The sequence below is a fragment of the Nerophis lumbriciformis genome, linkage group LG28 (assembly GCF_033978685.3).
Source record: "Nerophis lumbriciformis linkage group LG28, RoL_Nlum_v2.1, whole genome shotgun sequence".
Lineage (NCBI taxonomy): Eukaryota > Metazoa > Chordata > Actinopteri > Syngnathiformes > Syngnathidae > Nerophis > Nerophis lumbriciformis.
In genome coordinates, this window is record NC_084575.2 from 28,194,344 (window position 1) to 28,217,280 (window position 22,937).

The window sequence follows — 22,937 nt, forward strand, 5'->3', positions numbered from 1 at the left end:
TTCAAAGTGCCTGATTTTAACCATCGTTATATACACCCGTCCATTTTCCTGTGACGTCACATAGTGATGCCGATACAAACAAACATGGCGGATAGAACAGCAAGTTTATAGCGACATTAGCTCGGATTCAGACTCGGATTTCAGCGGCTTAAGCGATTCAACAGATTACGCATGTATTGAAACGGATGGTTGTAGTGTGGAGGCAGGTAGCGAAAACGAAATTGAAGAAGAAACTGAAGCTATTGAGCCATATCGGTTTGAACCGTATGCAAGCGAAACCGACGAAAACGACACGACAGCCAGCGACACGGGAGAAAGCGAGGACGAATTCGGCGATCGCCTTCTAACCAACGATTGGTATGTGTTTGTTTGGCATTAAAAGAAACTAACAACTATGAACTAGGTTTACAGCATATGAAATACATTTGGCAACAACATGCACTTTGAGAGTGCAGGCAGCCCAGTTTTCATCAATTAATATATTCTGTAGACATACCCTCATCCGCACTCTTTTCCTGGAGGTCTGGCGGCAGATTTCTTTGACTTTATCGTTGAAAATGCATCTGCTTTGAGTGTCGCAGGATATCCACACATTCTTGCCATCTCTGTCGTAGCATAGCTTTCGTCGGTAAAGTGTGCGGAACAAACGTCCAATTTCTTGCCACTTTCGCATCTTTGGGCCACTGGTGCAACTTGAATCCGTCCCTGTTCGTGTTGTTACACCCTCCGACAACACACCGACGAGGCATGATGTCTCCAAGGTAAGGAAAACAGTCGAAAAAAACTGAAAATAACAGAGCTGATTTGACTCTGTGTTTGTAATGTGTTTGAGAAAATGGCGGATTGCTTCCCGATGTGACGTCACGTTGTGACATCATCGCTCCGAGAGCGAATAATAGAAAGGCGTTTAATGTTCGGTTGGGAACATCTCTGCGCTGCTGACCCGTCTCCGCTCGGGATGGTTTCCTGCTGACCCCACTGTGGACTGGACTCTTACTGTTATGCTGGATCCACTATGGACTGTACTCTCACAATATTATGTTAGACCCACTCGACATCCATTGCATTCGGTCTCCCCTAGAGGGGGGGGGGGGGGGTTACCCACATTGGCGGTCCTCTCCAAGGTTTCTCATAGTCATTCACATCGACGTCCCACTGGGGTGAGTTTTTCCTTGCCCTTATGTGGGCTCTGTACCGAGGATGTCGTTGTGGCTTGTGCAGCCCTTTGAGACACTTGTGATTTAGGGCTATATAAATAAACATTGATTGATTGATTGATTGATAATTCGCCAAAATTCACCCATTTAGAGTTCGGAAATTGGTTAAAAAAATATATGGTCTTTTTTCTGCAACATCAAGGTATACAGGTAAAAGCCAGTAAATTAGAATATTTTGAAAAACTTGATTTATTTCAGTAATTGCATTCAAAAGGTGTAACTTGTACATTATATTTATTCATTGCACACAGACTGATGCATTCAAATGTTTATTTCATTTAATTTTGATGATTTGAAATGGCAACAAAAGAAAATCCAAAATTCCGTGTGTCACAAAATTAGAATATTACTTAAGGCTAATACAAAAAAGGGATTTTTAGAAATGTTGGCCAACTGAAAAGTATGAAAATGAAAAATATGAGCATGTACAATACTCAATACTTGGTTGGAGCTCCTTTTGCCTCAATTACTGCGTTAATGCGGCGTGGCATGGAGTCGATGAGTTTCTGGCACTGCTCAGGTGTTATGAGAGCCCAGGTTGCTCTGATAGTGGCCTTCAACTCTTCTGCGTTTTTGGGTCTGGCATTCTGCATCTTCCTTTTCACAATACCCCACAGATTTTCTATGGGGCTAAGGTCAGGGGAGTTGGCGGGCCAATTTAGAACAGAAATACCATGGTCCGTAAACCAGGCACGGGTAGATTTTGCGCTGTGTGCAGGCGCCAAGTCCTGTTGGAACTTGAAATCTCCATCTCCATAGAGCAGGTCAGCAGCAGGAAGCATGAAGTGCTCTAAAACTTGCTGGTAGACGGCTGCGTTGACCCTGGATCTCAGGAAACAGAGTGGACCGACACCAGCAGATGACATGGCACCCCAAACCATCACTGATGGTGGAAACTTTACACTAGACTTCAGGCAACGTGGATCCTGTGCCTCTCCTGTCTTCCTCCAGACTCTGGGACCTCGATTTCCAAAGGAAATGCAAAATTTGCATGGTTGGGTGATGGTTTGGGGTGCCATGTCATCTGCTGGTGTCGGTCCGCAGCCGTCTACCAGCAAGTTTTAGAGCACTTCATGCTTCCTGCTGCTGACCTGCTCTATGGAGATGGAGATTTCAAGTTCCAACAGGACTTGGCGCCTGCACACAGCGCAAAATCTACCCGTGCCTGGTTTACGGACCATGGTATTTCTGTTCTAAATTGGCCCGCCAACTCCCCTGACCTTAGCCCCATAGAAAATCTGTGGGGTATTGTGAAAAGGAAGATGCAGAATGCCAGACCCAAAAACGCAGAAGAGTTGAAGGCCACTATCAGAGCAACCTGGGCTCTCATAACACCTGAGCAGTGCCAGAAACTCATCGACTCCATGCCACGCCGCATTAACGCAGTAATTGAGGCAAAAGGAGCTCCAACCAAGTATTGAGTATTGTACATGCTCATATTTTTCATTTTCATACTTTTCAGTTGGCCAACATTTCTAAAAATCCCTTTTTTGTATTAGCCTTAAGTAATATTCTAATTTTGTGACACACGGAATTTTGGATTTTCATTTGTTGCCACTTCAAATCATCAAAATTAAATGAAATAAACATTTGAATGCATCAGTCTGTGTGCAATGAATAAATATAATGTACAAGTTACACCTTTTGAATGCAATTACTGAAATAAATCAAGTTTTTCAAAATATTATAATTTACTGGCTTTTACCTGTATATTGACGCTTACCGTACATAGGTCTGGTGATAATGTTCCCCTTTAAGTGTCAATATTCATGCACATTTACCGGTACACAGAGATTCTTATTTTGCAACACTTTACTTTGAAAGTATCACTCCCACTTCTGTAATGATCCCCACAGAAATCGTTATCAATGTGAGTTTAAGATACATATTTAAAGCATTAAAGGATTCTAAGTGCATGTGATGTTTTACTGAAGTTCCAAAATGATTAGTCAAAATGGCCCCTGTGTTTAATTTGTAAATGATTTATGGCAGATTAAAGTGGAATGTTTTTAGAATTTAGTCCATCGTTCACAATCCCTATGTGAGACAAGAACACGTTTCTTTTTTATGCATTCTAAATCGTAAATTAACGTTAGCAAAAGTCAGCTAAAAATGGAACCAATGGGAGTTGCTCTATTCCGCCCATGCAGCGCACTAAATACCTCCATCAAAATTGTACTAGGGATGTGGGAAAAAAATCGATTCGAATTCAAATCGCCATTCTCACGTTGTACGATTCAGTATCGATTCTCATTTTTCAAAAATCGATTTTCTATTTTTATTAAAATTATTATTATTTTTTTTTTTTAATCAATCCAACAAAACACAGCAATACCATAAGAATGCAATCCAATTCCAAAACCAAACCCAACCCAGCAACACTCAGAACTGCAATAAACAGAGCAATTGAGAGGAGACACAAACACGACACAGAACAATCCAAAAGTAGTGAAACAAAAATTAATATTATCAACAACAGTATCAATATTAGGAACAATTTCAACATAGCAGTGATTAAAAATCCCTCATTGACATTATCATTAGACATTTACCGGTATAAAAAATAAAAAAATTATACTAATAAAAAGGAACAATAGTGTCACAGTGGCTTACACTTGCATCGCATCTCATAAGCTTGACAACACACTGTGTCCAATATTTTCACAAAGATAAAATAAGTCATATTTTTGGTTCATTTAATAGTTAAAAGAAATTTACATTATTGCAATCAGTTGATAAAACATTGTCCTTTACAATTACAAAAGCTTTTTACAAAAATCTACTACTCTGCTTGCATGTCAGCAGACTGGGGTAGATCCTGCTGAAATCCTATGTATTGAATGAATAGAGAATTGTTTTGGATCGGAAAAATATTGTTTTTAAATCGAGAATCGCGTTGAATCGAAATTATTTTATTTATAATCGAATCGTGACCCCAAGAATCGATATTGAATCGAATCGTGGGACACCCAAAGATTCACAGCCCTAATATGCATGCTTTAAGAATACATGTAATGTAGTAACAGGCACATTCATAATAACATGTAATATTTATTACATGTTATGTATGTATATTTATGTAATATTCATTAGAATAAAAACAAGATTTTGTACTTTTTATTTTGCATCCGTTGTGGATGCATTGCCATTTATTCAAATAAATAGTTTATTTGGGCCCATGTCACAAGGCTCCAAAACGTTTGGTTGTAAAACATTAAGGGCCTGAATTACTAAGAACCAAACACCACGTGGTAAACCGCGTGTGCAATCTATAAAAGAGTGTGTATGTGTGTGCAGTTGAAAAGGTACTGCCTTATCTAAATGAGGATTTTGTGTGTGCGAGAACAGGCCATCATCACAGAGACACTCATTTACTGCACATTCATGTTATCGTGCTTCTTCCTATGGCGTTTTGCTATGTTGTAAACATGCAGGAGATGTGTTTGACTTTTTATAGGCATTTTAGAAGCAGTCCTGCAGTACATCTACATTGACACTTTTGTGAGATGCAAAAAATTCATACTTACGGGCATTTTTTTCTCCATATAAAAATATTTTGATAATATTCAACGTGAAAAAACGTCATTAAAAAAAAATACTTAATGACACCAAAACTCCTCCAGCATCTATAAAATTATAAAATGATGTTGCTGAATTGAACGATATGTCTAATATTTCTTTATTTCTGACCGTCCAAAATGTTGATACACATAGGGCAAAGGATCCTTGTTTGTCAATCATCTGTCTGTACAGCATGAGTGTGTGAAACTGTCAGTTTTCAAATCTTTTAGACACGTGGTTCAGTTGGTAGAGCGACCGTGCCAGCAATCCCCACTTCTGCCATGCTAGTCACTTCTGTTGTGTCCTTGAGCAAGACACTTAACCCACCTGCTTACAGTGCCACCCACACTGGTTTAAATGTAGCTTTAAAAAGGTGTCGATAATGGGTTTCACTATGTAAAGCGCTTTGAGTCTCTAAAGAAAAGCGCGATATAAATAGAATTAAATTCCCGTGCTAGAGGGTAATTTCACCACACCTAGTGTGGTACTTTAACTTTAAATAAAATGCTCAATAATGCTCGCAAAACTGTGATGAGCGTTGATAAATCACATTACACGTGCTAAATAATTACATTTGCATCACAGTATTGTGGCCGCTTTGATGATCAGCATATATTTTGCATTTTAATGAAGACAAAAATACAAAATGCATTTATTGCATGTCTTATTTTTCCTCATTTAACAGACGCAATCCACTTTGCACCCGTCTAATAGATCAGCTTTGTGTGTGCTATCAGGTTTGCATGTGTTTTAGTACACGCAAACCTTTACTTAAGTACAGCAGCCCCTAAGTAGAATGTGAATAATACGAAGACAATATGATGACGCAGCTCTCAAGCAGTCGTGTTTACCAATGGCTGGTTTTAACGAAGACATCATTCACCACCACTAGGGGTGTAACGGTACGTGTCTTTGTATTGAACCGTTTCGGTACGGGGTTTCCGGTTCGGTTCGGAGGTGTACCGAACGAGTTTCCACACGGACATATTAAGTAGCGTAACGCACATTATGTAAACAATGCACACCGAGGCACAACATACGGCATGCTAGCAGCTAACGGGCTACGATAGACTGACCATACCTCCTCTTTTCACCGGACATGTCCTCTTTTGCGGAGCTGTCAGGGCAGAGTTTCTTAAATGCCTCAAATGTCTGGCATTTTGAGTTAGGGTTGCGTGTATTTTTAATGTACGTTCAGGGTTAAGAAGGGGTTAAAAACAAAACAAATTGTGCGCGCAGCAGCATTGGTGAGGGAGGGGCAGAGACAGAGAGGGCGAGAGAGTTATGATAAACGCGCATGCGTCGCCAGGCTCTGCTTTTTATCCATAGATTTATCAGATTTAATTTTTTATTATCTATAGCAGGGGTGTCAAAAGTGTGCCCCGGAGGCCATTTGCGGCCCACAGTTAATATTTTAAAGGCCCACGGCACATTTTAAAAATACTATTAAAATAAACAAAAACATAACAAAAGTGAAATAAAAAAGCTTAAAGGTTAAATGTACTTTAGAAAAAGTTGCAATGTTGACTAATAAAACAAAGCTGCTTTTTTTTCTTTCAAACTGTCATTGCTCAAAACATAATATTGAATCAAAATCAATGTTATTATGAATTATTGACCTATCCAAGGTTCCGATTACTTCACATCAAATATTCCACTAAGAAAAATATTTCTGGTGGAAGATTTTGCAAATTTGGTAAATAACCCAAAAATTTATATTTTGTTGTTTTCTTACTGTACCGAAAACTGTGACCTCTAAACCGAGGTATGTACCGAACCAACATTTTTGTGTACCGTTACACCCCTAACCACCACACAAAAAAAGATGAATTGTAATGCAAGAATGTTTATGGTTATCTTTTATATAATGTATTCAACAATGTACAGCAGAGCAGTCTTCAGGTTAAACTCTGCAGCATAGTACTATACTGTATTGTCACAAGACTTCACATATGACTCCAAAGCTCCCTTTTAAGGCTTTCCGCATGCTATCTTAATCCCTGTTGATCTCCTTGCCTAACCTGTCTGACATTTATGTATGTGGGTAGATAGCCAAAATCTTTATTTAAAAATGACATAATAAACCAAACAAAAACCTGAAATCTTCAATGCAATTTAGAAAAAGTACTTCAAGCCTCTTAAACGTTTGATGTTATTGCTGTCGACCTGATAAAACATCAATAAGTCACACGATTCTTATCCAGTGAAAAATCACAAAGAATACAAGCTATGTCAAAAGGCCTCAGGAAGAGTGTAGCCACCTCCCCCCTCACACTCACATACCATCCTGCAGGGAGCCATGTGACAACAATAACTGCTGAATCACCGTGAGATTACATGCAACTGAAAAACGCCTACAAAAAAAGAAATACCTAGAAGTAGTATGAGTCAAACTTACTTTGGGTTAACTTTGACGCCTATCTTGTCCAAGCCAATCTTGTCAGTGCATGCGTCTCGACCTACTGCTATCAATACCTGAGAACCCAAAAATGCATATTTAGGTTGATTGCAATCCAGTCTTGCAGCAAAGTCCCTTGCATATTTTTTCATTTTAAAAAAAACGTGTGTAACTTTCAAACAACGAAAGTTTGCTTGGAATTAGAGATGTCCGATAATGGCTTTTTTGCCGATATCCGATATTGTCTAACTCTTAATTACCGATTCCGATATCAACCGATACCGATATATACAGTCGTGGGATTAACACATACCTGCCAACTTTTGAAATCAGAAAAACCTAGTAGCCAGGGTCCAGGGGCCGCAGGCCCCGGTAGGTCCAGGACAAAGTCCTGGTGGGGGGTTCAGGCTTCGCCCCCCGACGCAAAATGATTATTAGCATTCAGACAGGTTAAAATGTTGCTAAAACCATCACTTTTCTATCAGTCACAGTGACTTTTCAAAACAAAAATATTACAGCAAAAATCATATGGGTTGATTGACATGTTTACTCTGTAAGCTAACTTCAATAGTTTGAAATTATTTTGACAGTTAATGCCAGTTATCCTGTCAACCTTTCACAAGACTTCAATTTGTTAATTGAAAGTATAAACAGTATAAACACTTTTTACAGTAAACAAATGGTAAAACGGTACTAAACAATTCCATTAAAAAAAAAATTGGTGTCATTATTAACTTTCTGTCCAAGCTTGTATAATCTACTGCCTTGTTCAATTGTAAAAAAATATTCTGTGCCTAAAATTCACATTTCTATCACAATTATAATCCTGTAAACATGGCAAGCTAACTTCATTAAAATTAATAGTCCTGTCAATAGCATGGAATTACAATTCAAATGTAGTTTTTTTGTAAGCCTTTCAAAAGAATTCAAAATATGAAAAATTAATGAAAATTAATTTAAGCCATCAGACACTTGAAAAGTGGCACATCACATCTCTAATGTAATCATTTTAACTTTTCAACAGAAATAGCACTGCAAAAATATTAAGGACATACTTCTGTATTTTGGTAGTTATGCTGTCAACATTTAACAAGATTTCTTCAACTTGGACTTGAAAGCATAAATAGTATAAACACTTTTAACAGTATAACAGTACTAAACAATTCCAATAGATAACATTGGTGTCATTACCTTTTTGTGGCTAAAATCCGAAAAACGTTGAAAGTTTTCCACTTGTATCGCTAGCAACGGCATTAGACTTGTGTTTTTTTGTCCCAACGTGGTCTTTTACACCGCTAATTCCTCCGTGTCCGATCGAAAAATCTTGTCTGCACAAGGTGCAATTCGCGTAGTTTTCACCCTTTTTGGAACGGATAATTATTCCCGGATAGTCTTTTGAATATTCTTTACGGAATGACTGCAGTTTTCTTTTCAGTTTAACACTCGTTTGCGATTTTTCTCCGGCTGATTCCATGATCGTTCGCTCGTTTGGAAACAATGGCAACAGGTGCCTCGTGCTTGGCAGCGGTGCTATAAATAGCCTCGCGCATTTTTAAAAAATATTTTTTATCACTGCAACCGTAACCCGGAATAGGTTGATGAAAACCGTACTAATTACGGGAAAACCGGAGTAGTTGGCAGGTATGTTAACACATTATTATGCCTAATTTTGTTGTGATGCCCCGCAGGGGGTGTATATTGTAGTGTCCCAGAAGAGTTAGTGCTGCAAGGGGTTCTGGGTATTTGTTCTGTTGTGTTACGGTGCGGATGTTCTCCCGAAATGTGTTTGTCATTCTTGTTTGGTGTGGGTTCACAGTGTGGCGCATACCGTATTTTTGCGGAGTATAAGTCGCCCCGGAGTATAAGTCGCTCCGGCCGAAAATGCATAATAAATAAGGAAAAAAACATAAGTCGCACTGGAGTATAAGTCGCATTTTTTGGGGGAAATGTATTTGATAAAAGCCAACACCAAGAATAGACATTTGAAAGGCAATTTAAAATAAATAAAGAATAGTGAACAACAGGCTGAATAAGTGTATGTTATATGAGGCATAAATAACCAACTGGTATGTTAACGCAACATATTATGATAAGAGTCATTCAAATAACTATAACGTATAAAACATGCTATACGTTTACCAAACAATCTGTCACTCCTAATCGCTAAATCCCATGAAATCTTATACGTCTAGTCTCTTACGTGAATGAGCTAAATAATATTATTTGATATTTTACGGTAATGTGTTAATAATTTCACACATAAGTCGCTCCTGAGTATAAGTCGCACCCCCGGCCAAACTATGGAAAAAAAACTGCGACTTATAGTCCGAAAAATACGGTATTTGTAACAGTGTTAAAGTTGTTTATACGGCCACCCTCAGTGTGACCTGTTTGGCTGTTGACCAAGTATGCATGCATTCACTTGTGTGTGTGAAAATCCGTAGATATTATGTGATTGGGCCGGCACGCAAAGGCAGTGCCTTAAAGGCACGCCCCCAATATTGTTGTCTGGGTAGAAATCGGGAGAAATTCGGCAGAATGGTTGCCTTGGGAGATTTTCGGGAGGGGCACTGAAATTCGGGGTCCCCCGGGAAAATCGGGAGGGTTGGCAAGTATGACTGGGAGACGCAACTGCTCTGTACTTCTCCCTACATCCGTGTACCGATCCGTACAGCGGCGTTTTGAAAAGTTGTAAATTTTACTCTTTGAAACAGATACCGATAATTTCAGATATTACATTTTAAAGCATTTATCGGCATCTCTACTTGGAATAAAAGCTGTGTAAATGTCTCTATCGATTAGACAAGCACTTACAGTGTTGTACTCTTCCTCAATGACCTCATCGGTCTCAATGGACTTAGCCGTCACCTTCAGCCTGCCGGGAGTGCCTGCTTCCAACTGCTCTATCTGACACACACAGATGTAACAAGCCCACAGAAGAAATACAGTGAGGTTACTTTGTAGATGGGTAAATAGTAATAAATTGGGTGCTATTTAAATTTACACACAGGACATGTGTTAGCGTCACGTTACCAATGTAAGAAAATAAGAAAACGTACCTTTACTGGAACATATTTGCGGACAAATTTGACACCGTGATCCTCCATGTGTTCACCAGCACGGTTGGCCATTTCCTGGTCGAAGCCCCTCAGCAGAATAGAGCGCACCATAATGGTGACGTCAAGATCCAGTCCAGCGAGGAAGCCGCCACACTCCAGAGCCACATAAGATGCACCAATAACCAGGGTCTTCCCAGGGCAGTAAGGTAAGGAGAAGAGGTCATCACTGGTGGGAAAACCAACACAGGGTTGAGTGTGAATCTCGGAATAAAAGGTGACAAATCATAAAAAACTGCTCTGCTCCTTTAACTCCAACGGACTGTCAACCGGCTAATGCAAGTATTATTTGCAGTCTGCTTAACTTTCTGCATTTCTTTTTGGTTGTTAAATGTGAATAATTGAATTTTCCTTAAAAGTACCATTTTCAAAATGATTTAGTTCACATAAAAAAAAGGTACTAATTTTTTTCCATTGAGGAACAATTTCGATCTTGGGTGTGAGATGATTTGACAGCACGTCAAGTGTTGTCCAATACCATTTAAAAACACATGCTAGGAAAAAATCCAGTTGGTAGCGCCCAACCGGTTGCAGCACTTCTGACGCAATGTTCGGTGCAAGCTGCAGTTTCCAAAGTACAGTACTGGCAGCGGAAGGACTAATGTAAGCGGTGTGTGGATGTGGTACTTTGAGATGGAAGTGCTTTGGTATTGCTGTGTGCAAACTACTTTGTATTCCTTCCTGTTTTGTTTTTTTAACATACGGTAAACGTAACACCCCATTGTAGTGCCACTATATTATTTAGAGCAATCTTTTTCGATCAGGTATGTTCTGCTGCCAGATAGAACTCATTTGAATGCATACATTTTATCAATTTTTTTAAATTAAATTAATCATGCAAATTAATTAATGTGCATTACCACCACTAGTATTGGGGTAAATCCACCCAGACTCAAGTGCACAGGTGTCAAAATTAAGGCCCGCGGGCTACATCAATGTCTTAATTCACAGGTATCAAACTCAAGGCCCGGGGGCCAGACCTGGCCCGCCACATTATTTTGAATGGCCTGTGAAAGCTTGGAAATAATATGCATTAATGAAGTACTTTATCTTTCTTTTTTGACAGAAAAAAAGACATGTACTGCATGTACTGATATATATATATACATTTTAAGCTTCATCTAATAATGCAACATATATATTATCATACATTCGAAACATTTTGGGGGTAAAAACGTACATACATATCTAGTTAGCCTTATGATTTCAAAGCAAGTTATCCATCAAATTGTACACAGTAAACATTACAATATATACATATATATATATATATATATATATATATATATATTTTTTTTTTTTTTTTTTTTTTTTATTAAACAGCTTGGTCTTTAGAATTTTACAGTAAGCAAAAAACAGTGGTACCATTTTTACATTTACAGTAATACACTGTGAAACCAGCAACCATATTTTTTAATGCAAAAAAACAAACAAAAAACTTGGCAGCTCAATCATCAGAATTTTACAGTAAAATAGAGTGTGACCATTTTACTTTAAATTTAATGGTAAAATTCTGCCATTTTTGACCGCAAAATCCAGATTTTTTTTTCTTACAGTGTAGGTAAAATATATTTACTAATCAAATGCATAGGTGACAATATCATTCGGCTAATCCTTATACATCTATGTTTCTTTTATTAATGTTACAAGCAACCGGCTCTCTGAGGGCAGCCAAAACTGCAACATGGCCCTCAATGAAAACAAGTTTGACACCCCTGTCTTACATTATTCATTAATCATCAGGATGGGTATTCTTGGGAGCCAAAGATAAATTTGTACCTTGTGATGCAGTAGTCCTTGTCTCCAGGAATGCCGAGGTAGCGCGGTCTTTCGCCTGTTGCCAAGACAAACTTTGCTGCCGTGTAAAATGTCTCTTTCCCTCGTTTGTTTGTTGCCTGCAAAAAACAAAAAATGCAATTCAGAGTGACCATGTAATACTCTTCCATATCAGTAGGTGGCAGCAGGTAGCTAATTGCTTTGTAGATGTCGGGAACATGGTTTGTCGTGATCACAATATGCGGGAGGCAGCGTGCAGGTAAAAAAGGTATCTAACGCTTTAACCAAAAATAAACAAATGGCGAGTGCCGCTAAGAAAAGGCATTGAAGCTTAGGGATGGCTATGCAAAACGAAACTAAAACTGAACTCACTGCAAAGTAAACAAAAACAGAATGCTGGACGACAGCAAAGACTTACAGCGCGTGGAGCAGACGGCGTCCACAAAGTACATCCGTACATGACATGACAATCAACTATGTCCCCACAAAGAAGGATAGCGTCTGCACAACTTAAATAGTCTTGATTGCCAAAACAAAGCAGGTGCGGGGAATAGCGTTCAAGGAAGACATGAAACTGCTACAGGAAAATACCAACAAAACAGGAAAATCCACCGAAATAGGAGCGCAAGACAAAAACTAAAAACACAACACACAGGAAAATGTAAAAATCCTCAAAATAAGTCACAACGTGATGTGACAGGTCGTGACTGTACACCTACTTTGAGACAAGAGCTATAGTGAAGCATGCTTGGTTATGGTTTGATTTCATATCCAACAATTGCAAAAAAACGACTTTTTACTGTCAATATCGGCTGCTGAGTTTCATTTTTCAATGACTTCTGCTGGTGGTGTGCCTCGGTATGTTTTCAATGAATAGAATGTGCCTTGGCTCAGAAAAGGTTGAAAAACACTGCATTAAACACCTTCAAGTTCCATTTCACATAAGGCCCTTTATTTAAAGGGGAACATTATCACCAGACCTATGTAAGCGTCAATATATACCTTGATGTTGCAGGAAAAAGACCATATATTTTTTTAACCGATTTCCAAACTCTAAATGGGTGAATTTTGGTGAATTAAACGCCTTTCTATTATTCGCTAACCCTAACCCTAACCCACATCGGGAAGCAATCCGCCATTTTCTCAAACACATTACAAATCAGCTCTGTTATTTTCCGTTTTTTCAACTGTTTTCCGTATCTTGGAGACATCATGCCTCGTCGGTGTGTTGTCGGAGGGTGTAACAACACGAACAGGGACGGAGTCAAATTGCACCAGTGGCCCAAAGATGCGAAAGTGGCAAGAAATTGGACGTTTGTTCCGCACACTTTACCGACGAAAGCTATGCTACGACAGAGATGGCAAGAATGTGTGGATATCCTGCGACACTCAAAGCAGATGCATTTCCAACGATAAAGTCAAAGAAATCTGCCGCCAGACCCCCAGGAAAAGAGAGCGGATGAGGGTATGTCTCCAGAATATATTAATTGATGAAAACTGGGCTGTCTGCACTCTGAAAGTGCATGTTGTTGCCAAATGTATTTCATATGCTGTAAACCTAGTTCATAGTTGTTAGTTTCCTTTAATGCCAAACAAACACATACCAATCGTTGGTTAGAAAGCGATCGCCGAATTCGTCCTCGCTTTCTCCCGTGTCGCTGGCTGTCGTGTCGTTTTCGTCGGTTTCGCTTGCATACGGTTCAAACCGATATGGCTCAATAGCTTCAGTTTCTTCTTCAATTTCGTTTTCGCTACCTGCTTCCACACTACAACCATCCGTTTCAATACATGCGTAATCTGTTGAATCGCTTAAGCCGCTGAAATCCGAGTTTGAATCCAAGCTAATGTCGCTATATCTTGCTGTTCTATCCGCCATGTTTGTTTGTATCGGCATCACTATGTGACGTCACAGGAAAATGGACGTGTGTATATAACGATGGTTAAAATCAGGCACTTTGAAGCTTTTTTAGGGATATTGCGTGATGGGTAAAATTTTGAAAAAAACTTCGAATTTTTTTTAATGGTTTTAACCCTTCTGAAATTGTAATAACGTTCCCCTTTAAGAGAAGAAAAACAAACAAAAAAACAATAAGTCTAAAACGGATTCCAATCTTAGTACTGTTCTTACTTTATTGTATACAGATACATAAAGTTTAATCTGGAGTCTTACCTTGATCTTGTGTGGCTCAACAAATTCTGCGTAGGCGTTGACGTAATTGACGTTCTTGTCCCTCAGTGATACCCTGTAGCCCCAATTTAGTGAGCCAATGTAGTTGTTCACCGCTGTCTTCATTGTCTCCCAGTTGTGTTTGACTGCCGGCACACAAAGAAAGACTAATCTTCAGTAGCATAACAAAAGCTCTTTCATCATGATTTACCACAGTAGGCTAGTGGGATCGCTCGCCTTTCACTACTACTTAAGCCAAAAAGAATTGCTTACCTTTCTCATCAAACTCCCAGCCAAATTTGCGTGCATCCTGCACAGCTGTGGCCAGCACGGCAGTCTGATGCATCAGTTTCTTAGGAATGCAGCCAACATTTACGCATGTTCCTCCTAAACCTGATTACAGACAATAACAAATATACACAATGATGTTACTTGCCGGATCAGCTTGGGGATAGCGTCTCAAATACACCGGAGATAAAAGCATTCTTAAATAAATCAAAAAGTATTTCGATAGCTCATTCTGAAACTTGCTGCAACCTACAACCTACTTTAGACACTTCTCCAAGTGTTCAGCTTCGTAAGAAGGCCCAATTGTTTTATAGCATGACCAAGTCAAAGTCTGACGTGGAAGAACGTGACTAGCCCACGCAGAGCCTTGAACATCCAAATAGTTTTTTTTTTCTCGTCATAGCAATGGCCAACTGCCCAAATACTTTTGTCCACTTAGTGTATCCAACTAGTTATCTTTGCAGAAATATCGTACCCCAAGTGGTTCCTTTTGGTGTGGGGACAACATAATCCAAAACCATGACCTTTTTCCCCAAAGAGGCAGCTTCCTTATGTAAAAAAAAACAAAACAAAACATAAAACTTTATTAAAGCATTGCATTAGTTGTAGTTTCAACAAGAAACTACACAATAAAACGGTCACTCAAATGTTATTATAGGTCACTATGTTACAGATTTTAAAAGATCACCTTTGAACAGGACAGGCCTCCAGATCCTCCTCCAATGACAATAAGGTCATAGTCATAGGCTTCACCTTTTGCATTCAGGAGCTGCTGAAGACTACCGTCTTTATGGGCCTACACAAGGACAAAAAAAGTATTTTTAAAATCATGTTTTTAATAACAGTTCAAATTCATCACATTTTCTGACCGCTTGACAGTTTGATGAATCCGCTTATTTATTTAGCGTTAACACTTCCTGTTCACTACAATCATTTGCCACGGGAGATGCAACAAACGGCATTAATAAACAAAAACATGATAAACTCCCAAAGGTTTGTATTAGAGATGTCCGATAATGGCTTTTTTGCCGATATCCGATATTGTCCAACACTTAATTACCGATTCCGATATTAACCGATATATACAGTCGTGGAATTAACACATTATTATGCCTAATTTTGTTGCGATGCCCCGCTGGATGCATTAAACAATGTAACAAGGTTTTCCAAAATAAATCAACTCAAGTTATGGAAAAAAATGCCAACATGGCACTGCCATATTTATTATTGAAGTCACAAAGTGCTTTTTTTTTTTAACATGCCTCAAAACAGCAGCTTGGAATTTGGGATATGCTCTCCCTAAGAGAGCATGAGGAGGTTGAGGTGGGCGGGGATGGGGTAGGGGGTAGCGGGGGGTGTATATTGTAGCGTCCCGGAAGAGTTAGTGCTGCAAGGGGTTCTGGGTATTTGTTCAGTTGTGTTTATGTTGTGTTACGGTGCGGATGTTCTCCCGAAATGGGTTTGCCATTCTTGTTTTCTTGTGTGGTGTGGGTTCACAGTGTGGTTCATATTTGTAACAGTGTTAAAGTTGTTTATACGGCCACCCTCAGTGTGACCAAGTATGTATTGCATTCACTTGTGTGTGTGTGAGAAGCCGTAGATATTATGTGACTGGGCCGGCACACAAAGGCAGTGCCTTTAAGTTTTATTGGCGCTCTGTACTTTTCCCTACGTCCGTGTACACTGCAGTGTTTTAAAAAGTCATAAATGTTACTTTTTGAAACCGATCCCAATAATTTTGAAACCGATACCGATAATTTCCGATATTACATTTTAAAGCATTTATCGACGATAATAATAGGCAGTCCACCGGCTTCAAGCATGCATTAAATTGATTGTTCTGGAGCCACAAATCATTGAACTTGCACCTACCCATCCTATGCAAGTCATTCGGTTTTGCTGCGGGCTTTGGTTTAGTTTTTTACGCTGCTATTTTAAGCTGTAACAACAAACTGCTGTGCAGAACACGAGCATTGATTGATTGATTGATTGAAATAATTATTAGTAGATTGCACAGTACAGTACATATTCCGTACAATTGACCACTAAATGGTAACACTCGAATACGTTTTCCAACTTGTTTAAGTCGGGGTCCATGTTAATCAATTCATGGTACAAATATATACTATCAGCATAATACAGTCATCACACAAGTTAATTATCAGAGTATACACATTGAACTATTTACATTATTTACAATCCGGGGTGGGGGGCATGTGGAGGGGTGTTAGGTTTTGTTGATATCAGCACTTCAGTCATCAACAATTATATCATCTGAGAAATGGACATTGAAACGGTGTAGGTCTGACTTGGTAGGATATGTACAGCGAACAGTGAACATAGTGAGCTCAGAAAACATAAGAACAAGTATATACATTTGATTATTTACAATCCGGGGAGGTGTGATGTGGTGGGGGAGGGTATTCGTCTAGGGTTGTAGTTAAAGTTAAAGTTAAAGTTAAAGTACCAATGATTGTCACACACACACTAGGTGTGGCGAGATTATTCTCTGCATTTGACCCATCACAATTGATCACCCCCTGGGAGGTGAGGGGAGCAGTGGGCAGCAGCGGTGGCCGCGCCCGGGAATCATTTTGGTGATTTAACCCCCAATTCCAACCCTTGATGCTGAGTGCCAAGCAGGGAGGTAATGGGTCCCATTTTTATAGTCTTTGGTATGACTCGGCCGGGGTTTGAACTCACAACCTACCGATCTCAGGGCGGACACTCTAACCACTAGGCCACTGAGTAGGTTGTAGTTGCCTGCAGGTGTTCTTTTAGTGCGGTTTTGAAGGAGGATAGAGATGCACTTTCTTTTACACCTGTTGGGAGTGCATTCCATATTGATGTGGCATAGAAGGAGAATGAGTTAAGACCTTTGTTAGATCGGAATCTGGGTTTTGCAAGTGGTGTGCAATACATTCTGATCGGACAGCACAGGTAGCCTACTTCAGTTCCGTTTTATAGTTAAGTTATAGCGTCCTCAAACATCTAAACATTTAAAGACTGAAGTTTTTGCATGTTTAAAACAAAAGTAATGTTAAAAGATTTTTAACACCTTGTGTTTTAGACCACTTATGAGATTTTAGGAGAATTTTCGACATTTAAGGCCTTAAATTCAAACTTTTGGAATTAAGATTGTTTTAAGGCCCTGCGGATAACCTGTGTCAGAGACACAAACTAGTACCTTCCAACTCTAAAATGTATACAGCCCGAGCTACTGCTGCCTTAAAATGCTTGTACCGTCACGCTATTTAAAAACATTTACCTACCTGCATCGTTTTGTCACAGCCACCGACATGTGTTTTGTTGACAAACACATTAGGAACGGTTTTCTGTCCTGTCATCTCAAGGAGCAGTTCCACGTAGTTGGTTCCATCCTCTAAAAATGTAAGGATGCAATGATATAAGTTTGGTAGATATCAATCATTTTACACGTTATTTTAAAATGCTTGGTAGTATCTGAAGCATATTTCATTTAAGTTCCCCTAAAATACTACAATACCAAATTCCACCAATGTAGAAGAACCCGGATGCAACACACTCCGAGCGATGTGTTATAAACAAGACAATAAATAAGGCTAATTAAAGTTTAAAATGTGAGATAATATTGCACATTGTACAATGCCAATCGCTTATGTGTGCACACGCTACAAGCATGTAACTTAAATACCAATACCTTTACTAATAATTAAAAATAATAACCTACATAGATGGCGACTGATGAAAATTACCGTATTTTCCACACTATAAGTCGCACCTAAAAACCACAAATTTTCACAAAAGCTGACAGTGCGGCTTATAACCCGGTGCGCCTTATATATGGATTAATATAAATATTTATTTTCATAAAGTTTCGGTCTCGCAACTACGGTAAACAGCCGCCATCTTTTTTCCCCGTAGAAGAGGAAGCGCTTCTTCTTCTATGGTAAGCAACTGCCAAGGTAAGCACCCGCCCCCGTAGAAGAGGAAGCGCTTCTTCTTCTACGGTAAGCAACCACCCGCCCCCGTAGAAGAAGAAGCGCGCGGGTATTACGTTTCATTTCCTTTGTGTGTTTACATCTGTAAAGACCACAAAATGGCTCCTACTAAGCGACACGCGTATAACGCAGAATTTAAACTTAAGGCAATAAGTCATGCCGAAGAACACGGAAATAGAGCAGCAGCAAGAGAATATAACATAAATGAATCAATGGTGCGTAGGTGGAGGAAGCAACAAGATGACCTGCGCCAGGTAAAGAAGACAAAACAGAGTTTCCGAGGGAACAAAGCAAGATGGCAACTGTTGGAGGACAAACTCGAACAGTGGGTTGTTGAGCAGAGAGCAGCAAGCAGAAGTGTCAGCACCATCACTATTCGAATGAAGGCAACAGCGACACTGACTCCGATGACTTCGACGAGACGGAGCCGGCCATTTTGGATCCCGTATTCGCCCAACTTTTTAATTCGGACACCGAAGGAGAAGAATTCGAGGGATTTATGAATGAAGAATAACTTCAGAAAGTGAGCGTTATGTTTATTTTGTGTGTTGTGACATTAACGTTCGAGCAACATTAAGTTATTGATGTTGCTATTGCTAAGCACTATTTTGAATTTTACTATGTTTGTGATTGCACATTTGCACATTACCGTACATTTTGGGAGTGAACAGAGTTGTTAGAACGCTGGTTTTTAATATATTATTAAAGTTTGACTGACCTATCTGACTGTTTTTTTGACATTCCCTTTAGCGCAGTTAGATGCGGCTTATAACACGGGGCGGCTTATAGGTGGACAAAGTTTTGAAATATGCCGTTCATTGAAGGCGCGGCTTATAACCCAGGGCGGCTTATGGTGCGGAAAATACGGTACATTTATAAAATAATATTGGCAGTACATGGAGCCTGTTATCATAACAGTTGTATCATGTTTACTTCAACCCCTGCCAAAAAATACTATCCATCCATCCATTTTCTACCGCTTGTCCCATATGGGGTTGCGGGGGTGCTGGAGCCTATCCCAGCTGCACACGGGCGGAAGGCGGAGTGCACACGGGCGGAAGGCGGAGTGCACACGGGCGGAAGGCGGAGTACACCATGGACAAGTCGGCACCTCATACTAATTTCTATTAAAAAAAAATAACCTCCTGATGTCATTACGTCTCACTTATTAGTAGGGGTGTAACGGTATGTGTATTTGTATTGAACCGTTTCGGAGGTGTACCGAACGAGTTTCCACACAAACATATTAAGCTAAGCTAAAGTCTTAACAAGCTGCTACGCTTCCTTCTGCCTGTCTCTGTCAGAACTCTACACAGCACCCAGCATTGTCCCACCCACACAACCATCTGATTGGTTACATACAGAGCGGTAACAGCCAATCAGCAGTGCGTATTCAGAGCGCATGTAGTCAGTGCTTAGCGTTTAGCAGGTAAGCATCAGGCAGCGGACTCTCCCCAAATTATAATAAACACCTCCCAGTCAACTACTAGTAACATCACTATGAGCCTGTTGACCTTCTAGAAATATAAACTGCAGCTCAGCTCGCTCGCAATCCTGGCTTGAGGTGAAGGCTAATTCGCTTTTAGCGTAACGTTAGCTCATTTTGCGGTGTGTGTGTGTGCGTGTTACGGACAGCAAAGCCCTGTCTGTCTGTTATTTCACTTTACCTTTTTCTGTGTTGAAGCAGCAAAAAAGGACATTATGTTAAATGAAGAGTTTCTGTCTCTGATAGTTGATATAATAATGTAACTGCATCATAAAGCCTACCGTACATGAACTCCATGGTGTTCAGGGATGAATAGTCTCTCCTATTGCTATTGTACTATTTTTTCAGCTATAGTTACATTAATCATTAGTAATGGAGCAGCCTAGTTTTGAATGGCAGGTTCCCTGCTATCACATGTTGCTAAAAATATAACATTTACATAATAAAAATCAATTACAGGCTTCCCAAATGCTGTAATAAATTAAGCATGATGAGTTGACTGGAAACTGTTTAATGTTGCACTTTTTATATGTAGAAGAAAAATTCTGTCCTTTTATTTAATCTGAGCAACAACTTGAGGCAGTTTAATGTGATTAACGTGGGCAGAATTATTATAGGGTTTCCGAATGTTAAAAAGATAAAGCCATTGTTTACAAATTTGGTAAATAAATAATCAAAAAATTTATATTTGGTGTTTTCTTACTGTACCAAAAATTAACCGAACCGTGACCTCTAAACCGAGGTACGTACTGAACCGAAATTTTTGTGTACCGTTACACCCCTACTTATTAGCAATGTAAAATGAAAGCACGACAAAAATTGCGATATCGATTAATATCAATATCGACCGATCTGAACAAGACTATTGTTATTATTTTTTTCCCCTTACATCGCCCAGCTCTGATATAATATTAACATTTATTTTAAGCTTTTTACCCAAAAGTGGTGCAAAGGTATAAAATACTGCACTGAAAACAAGCGATAAAAAAATAATAATTCTTAATAATACAGTACAGTAGAGTACAGGTTTGGGCACATTTTTAGCTGGAAGTGTCTATTAGAAATCTAGGACGGAAAAGCAAACAAGGACAAACAGGTTGTGTTTACCCAGCAAGACATCTGCAATGACTCAGCAGCTTTTGAACTGTTGCCAAAGGGGAAGCCATGTTTCATCATAAGGAAATACTCTACCCATACTATTAACAACATGACTATGAACACCTGTAATGAGAGCAGTACTGCACACATATTTATACAACACTCATAGTGAGCAGATTATTATGATTATAATAAGAATTGATTACTAAAATGACAAAACAAGACTAAATTTGACAAAGTCTTACCTATAAGATCCAACTCCACCACATTGTAGTCTACTTTCAGCTCCTTGAACAAGTTTTTTACCTGGAAACAGACACATAGGTTGAGTTTATTTGGAACATACAACATGATACATCACAATTTCCAGTTTCTCTATTCAACATGTTCGAAAAGGAGTAGGAAGAAGCAGATCTTATTTAATCCTACCCCAGTTGCAAAGACTTTTCTTCACTTCCTGTTCTCAATTTATTCACAATATACGCCATAATTAATAACAATAAAAATAAATAAATAATTGGTGAAGTAAGTTATATTTCATATGGTGAGATGAGTAAGATTATCATGAAAATGAATGGATGGATGAGATAAATAGAGAATGTTTATCATGGTTCTTCTTCTTTGTACTTTGTAAACACTAAGTTTGAAGAGTTTCTTGAAGTTGATCATATTAGCACATTGTTTGATTTCTTTGCTTAATCCATTCCATAATTTAATTACACATACTGAAGGTCTTAAGTGGTGTACGTGCGTACAAATGTTTCAAATTAAATTTTTCTCTAAGATTATATTTATAATAGGTGAAAACACACTTGGCGAGTATAGAATAGAATAGAATGGACTTTATTGTCATTATATTTGCATATAACGAGATTAAGGACTCCAATTTAAGGTGCGGTAGTGGGAACAAATATGGGATAAAAATAAATTACACAAAAAGTAATAAAGATAAAACTAAGAATTGAAATAAATAGACTACTATCCAATAAAAATAATAAGCAATCCTGTACAATATACAAAACAATATACAAAATACTGTACAATAGTAGATAGTTTCTTCCAATTTGGACAAGCTAACAAAACATTTTTTTAATCGCGTTTACACGAAGGTGATATTAAAACTGTTTTGTCTTCAAACGTTTAAAAAAAAATGACATTGTATGTGGCGTCAACATGCCAGCAATTAGACCAAGCCCGTTCACTTCGCGGGAGAATATGACAACTTCGACATGACTTAGAAGAATTTCCACGCTGAAATTAAATTAAATTAAAATAACGTACCTTCACACAAAACGGGCAGTAACTTTTGCTGAAAACCATCACTTGGTTGGCGTCAATGAGCGACTGTATTCGCGTTTTCAGCTCATTCTTCCCGGTGTCATTTTCGATGGGAGGCATTTTTTTTTTGCAATCTATTTCCGTCCAAGCCTGCTCCAGTAAATGGACGGCCGGTTGTTGTACACGAAGAAAAGCGGACACGGTACAAAGTTTAAATCGGCAAGTAGGTATTTCTTGAAAATAATACCGTGACAGACAACTAGATAGATGAGCACAGTTCGCTTGCGACCCCTAAAACCGTGCCTGAATGCGCCAAACCTCACTTTTACTCCTTTATCTTCAAGCCTACTGCGTAGGTTGCGCTCGATTTGTAACAGCGCTTCCGCAGTTACCCAGTCTTGATATGTTGTCGTGACGACTCCGCCTGTGCGGCCAACCCCGGTGAGTAAAACCTCCTAGTTTATCATAAAACGTCACCGGGTCGTCTCGTCACGTCATTATTATTATTATTATTTTTTATAAATTAAAAATAATTATAACTCTATTTTAAAACGCTTTCTACCTCTAACAAC

The 22,937-nt window shown here is 38.9% G+C and overlaps 1 protein-coding gene across 1 annotated transcript in view; it reads right to left on the bottom strand.

The window, feature by feature from the left end:
* The window catches only part of txnrd3 (thioredoxin reductase 3), a 31,603-nt gene extending 8,885 nt beyond the window's left edge, over positions 1 to 22,718 (bottom strand). The window contains exons 1-11 of the mRNA XM_061923999.1: positions 22,369 to 22,718; positions 21,333 to 21,393; positions 17,796 to 17,905; positions 15,212 to 15,319; positions 14,999 to 15,071; positions 14,509 to 14,628; positions 14,239 to 14,381; positions 12,072 to 12,187; positions 10,236 to 10,461; positions 9,991 to 10,083; positions 7,177 to 7,253 (exon numbers count right to left, since the gene is read on the bottom strand). Of these exons, the coding sequence (XP_061779983.1) occupies positions 7,177 to 7,253; positions 9,991 to 10,083; positions 10,236 to 10,461; positions 12,072 to 12,187; positions 14,239 to 14,381; positions 14,509 to 14,628; positions 14,999 to 15,071; positions 15,212 to 15,319; positions 17,796 to 17,905; positions 21,333 to 21,393; positions 22,369 to 22,485 (1,244 nt within the window). The 5' untranslated portion in view covers positions 22,486 to 22,718. The remainder of the gene's footprint in view (positions 1 to 7,176; positions 7,254 to 9,990; positions 10,084 to 10,235; positions 10,462 to 12,071; positions 12,188 to 14,238; positions 14,382 to 14,508; positions 14,629 to 14,998; positions 15,072 to 15,211; positions 15,320 to 17,795; positions 17,906 to 21,332; positions 21,394 to 22,368) is intronic.
* Between the last annotated feature and the right edge of the window lie 219 nt (positions 22,719 to 22,937).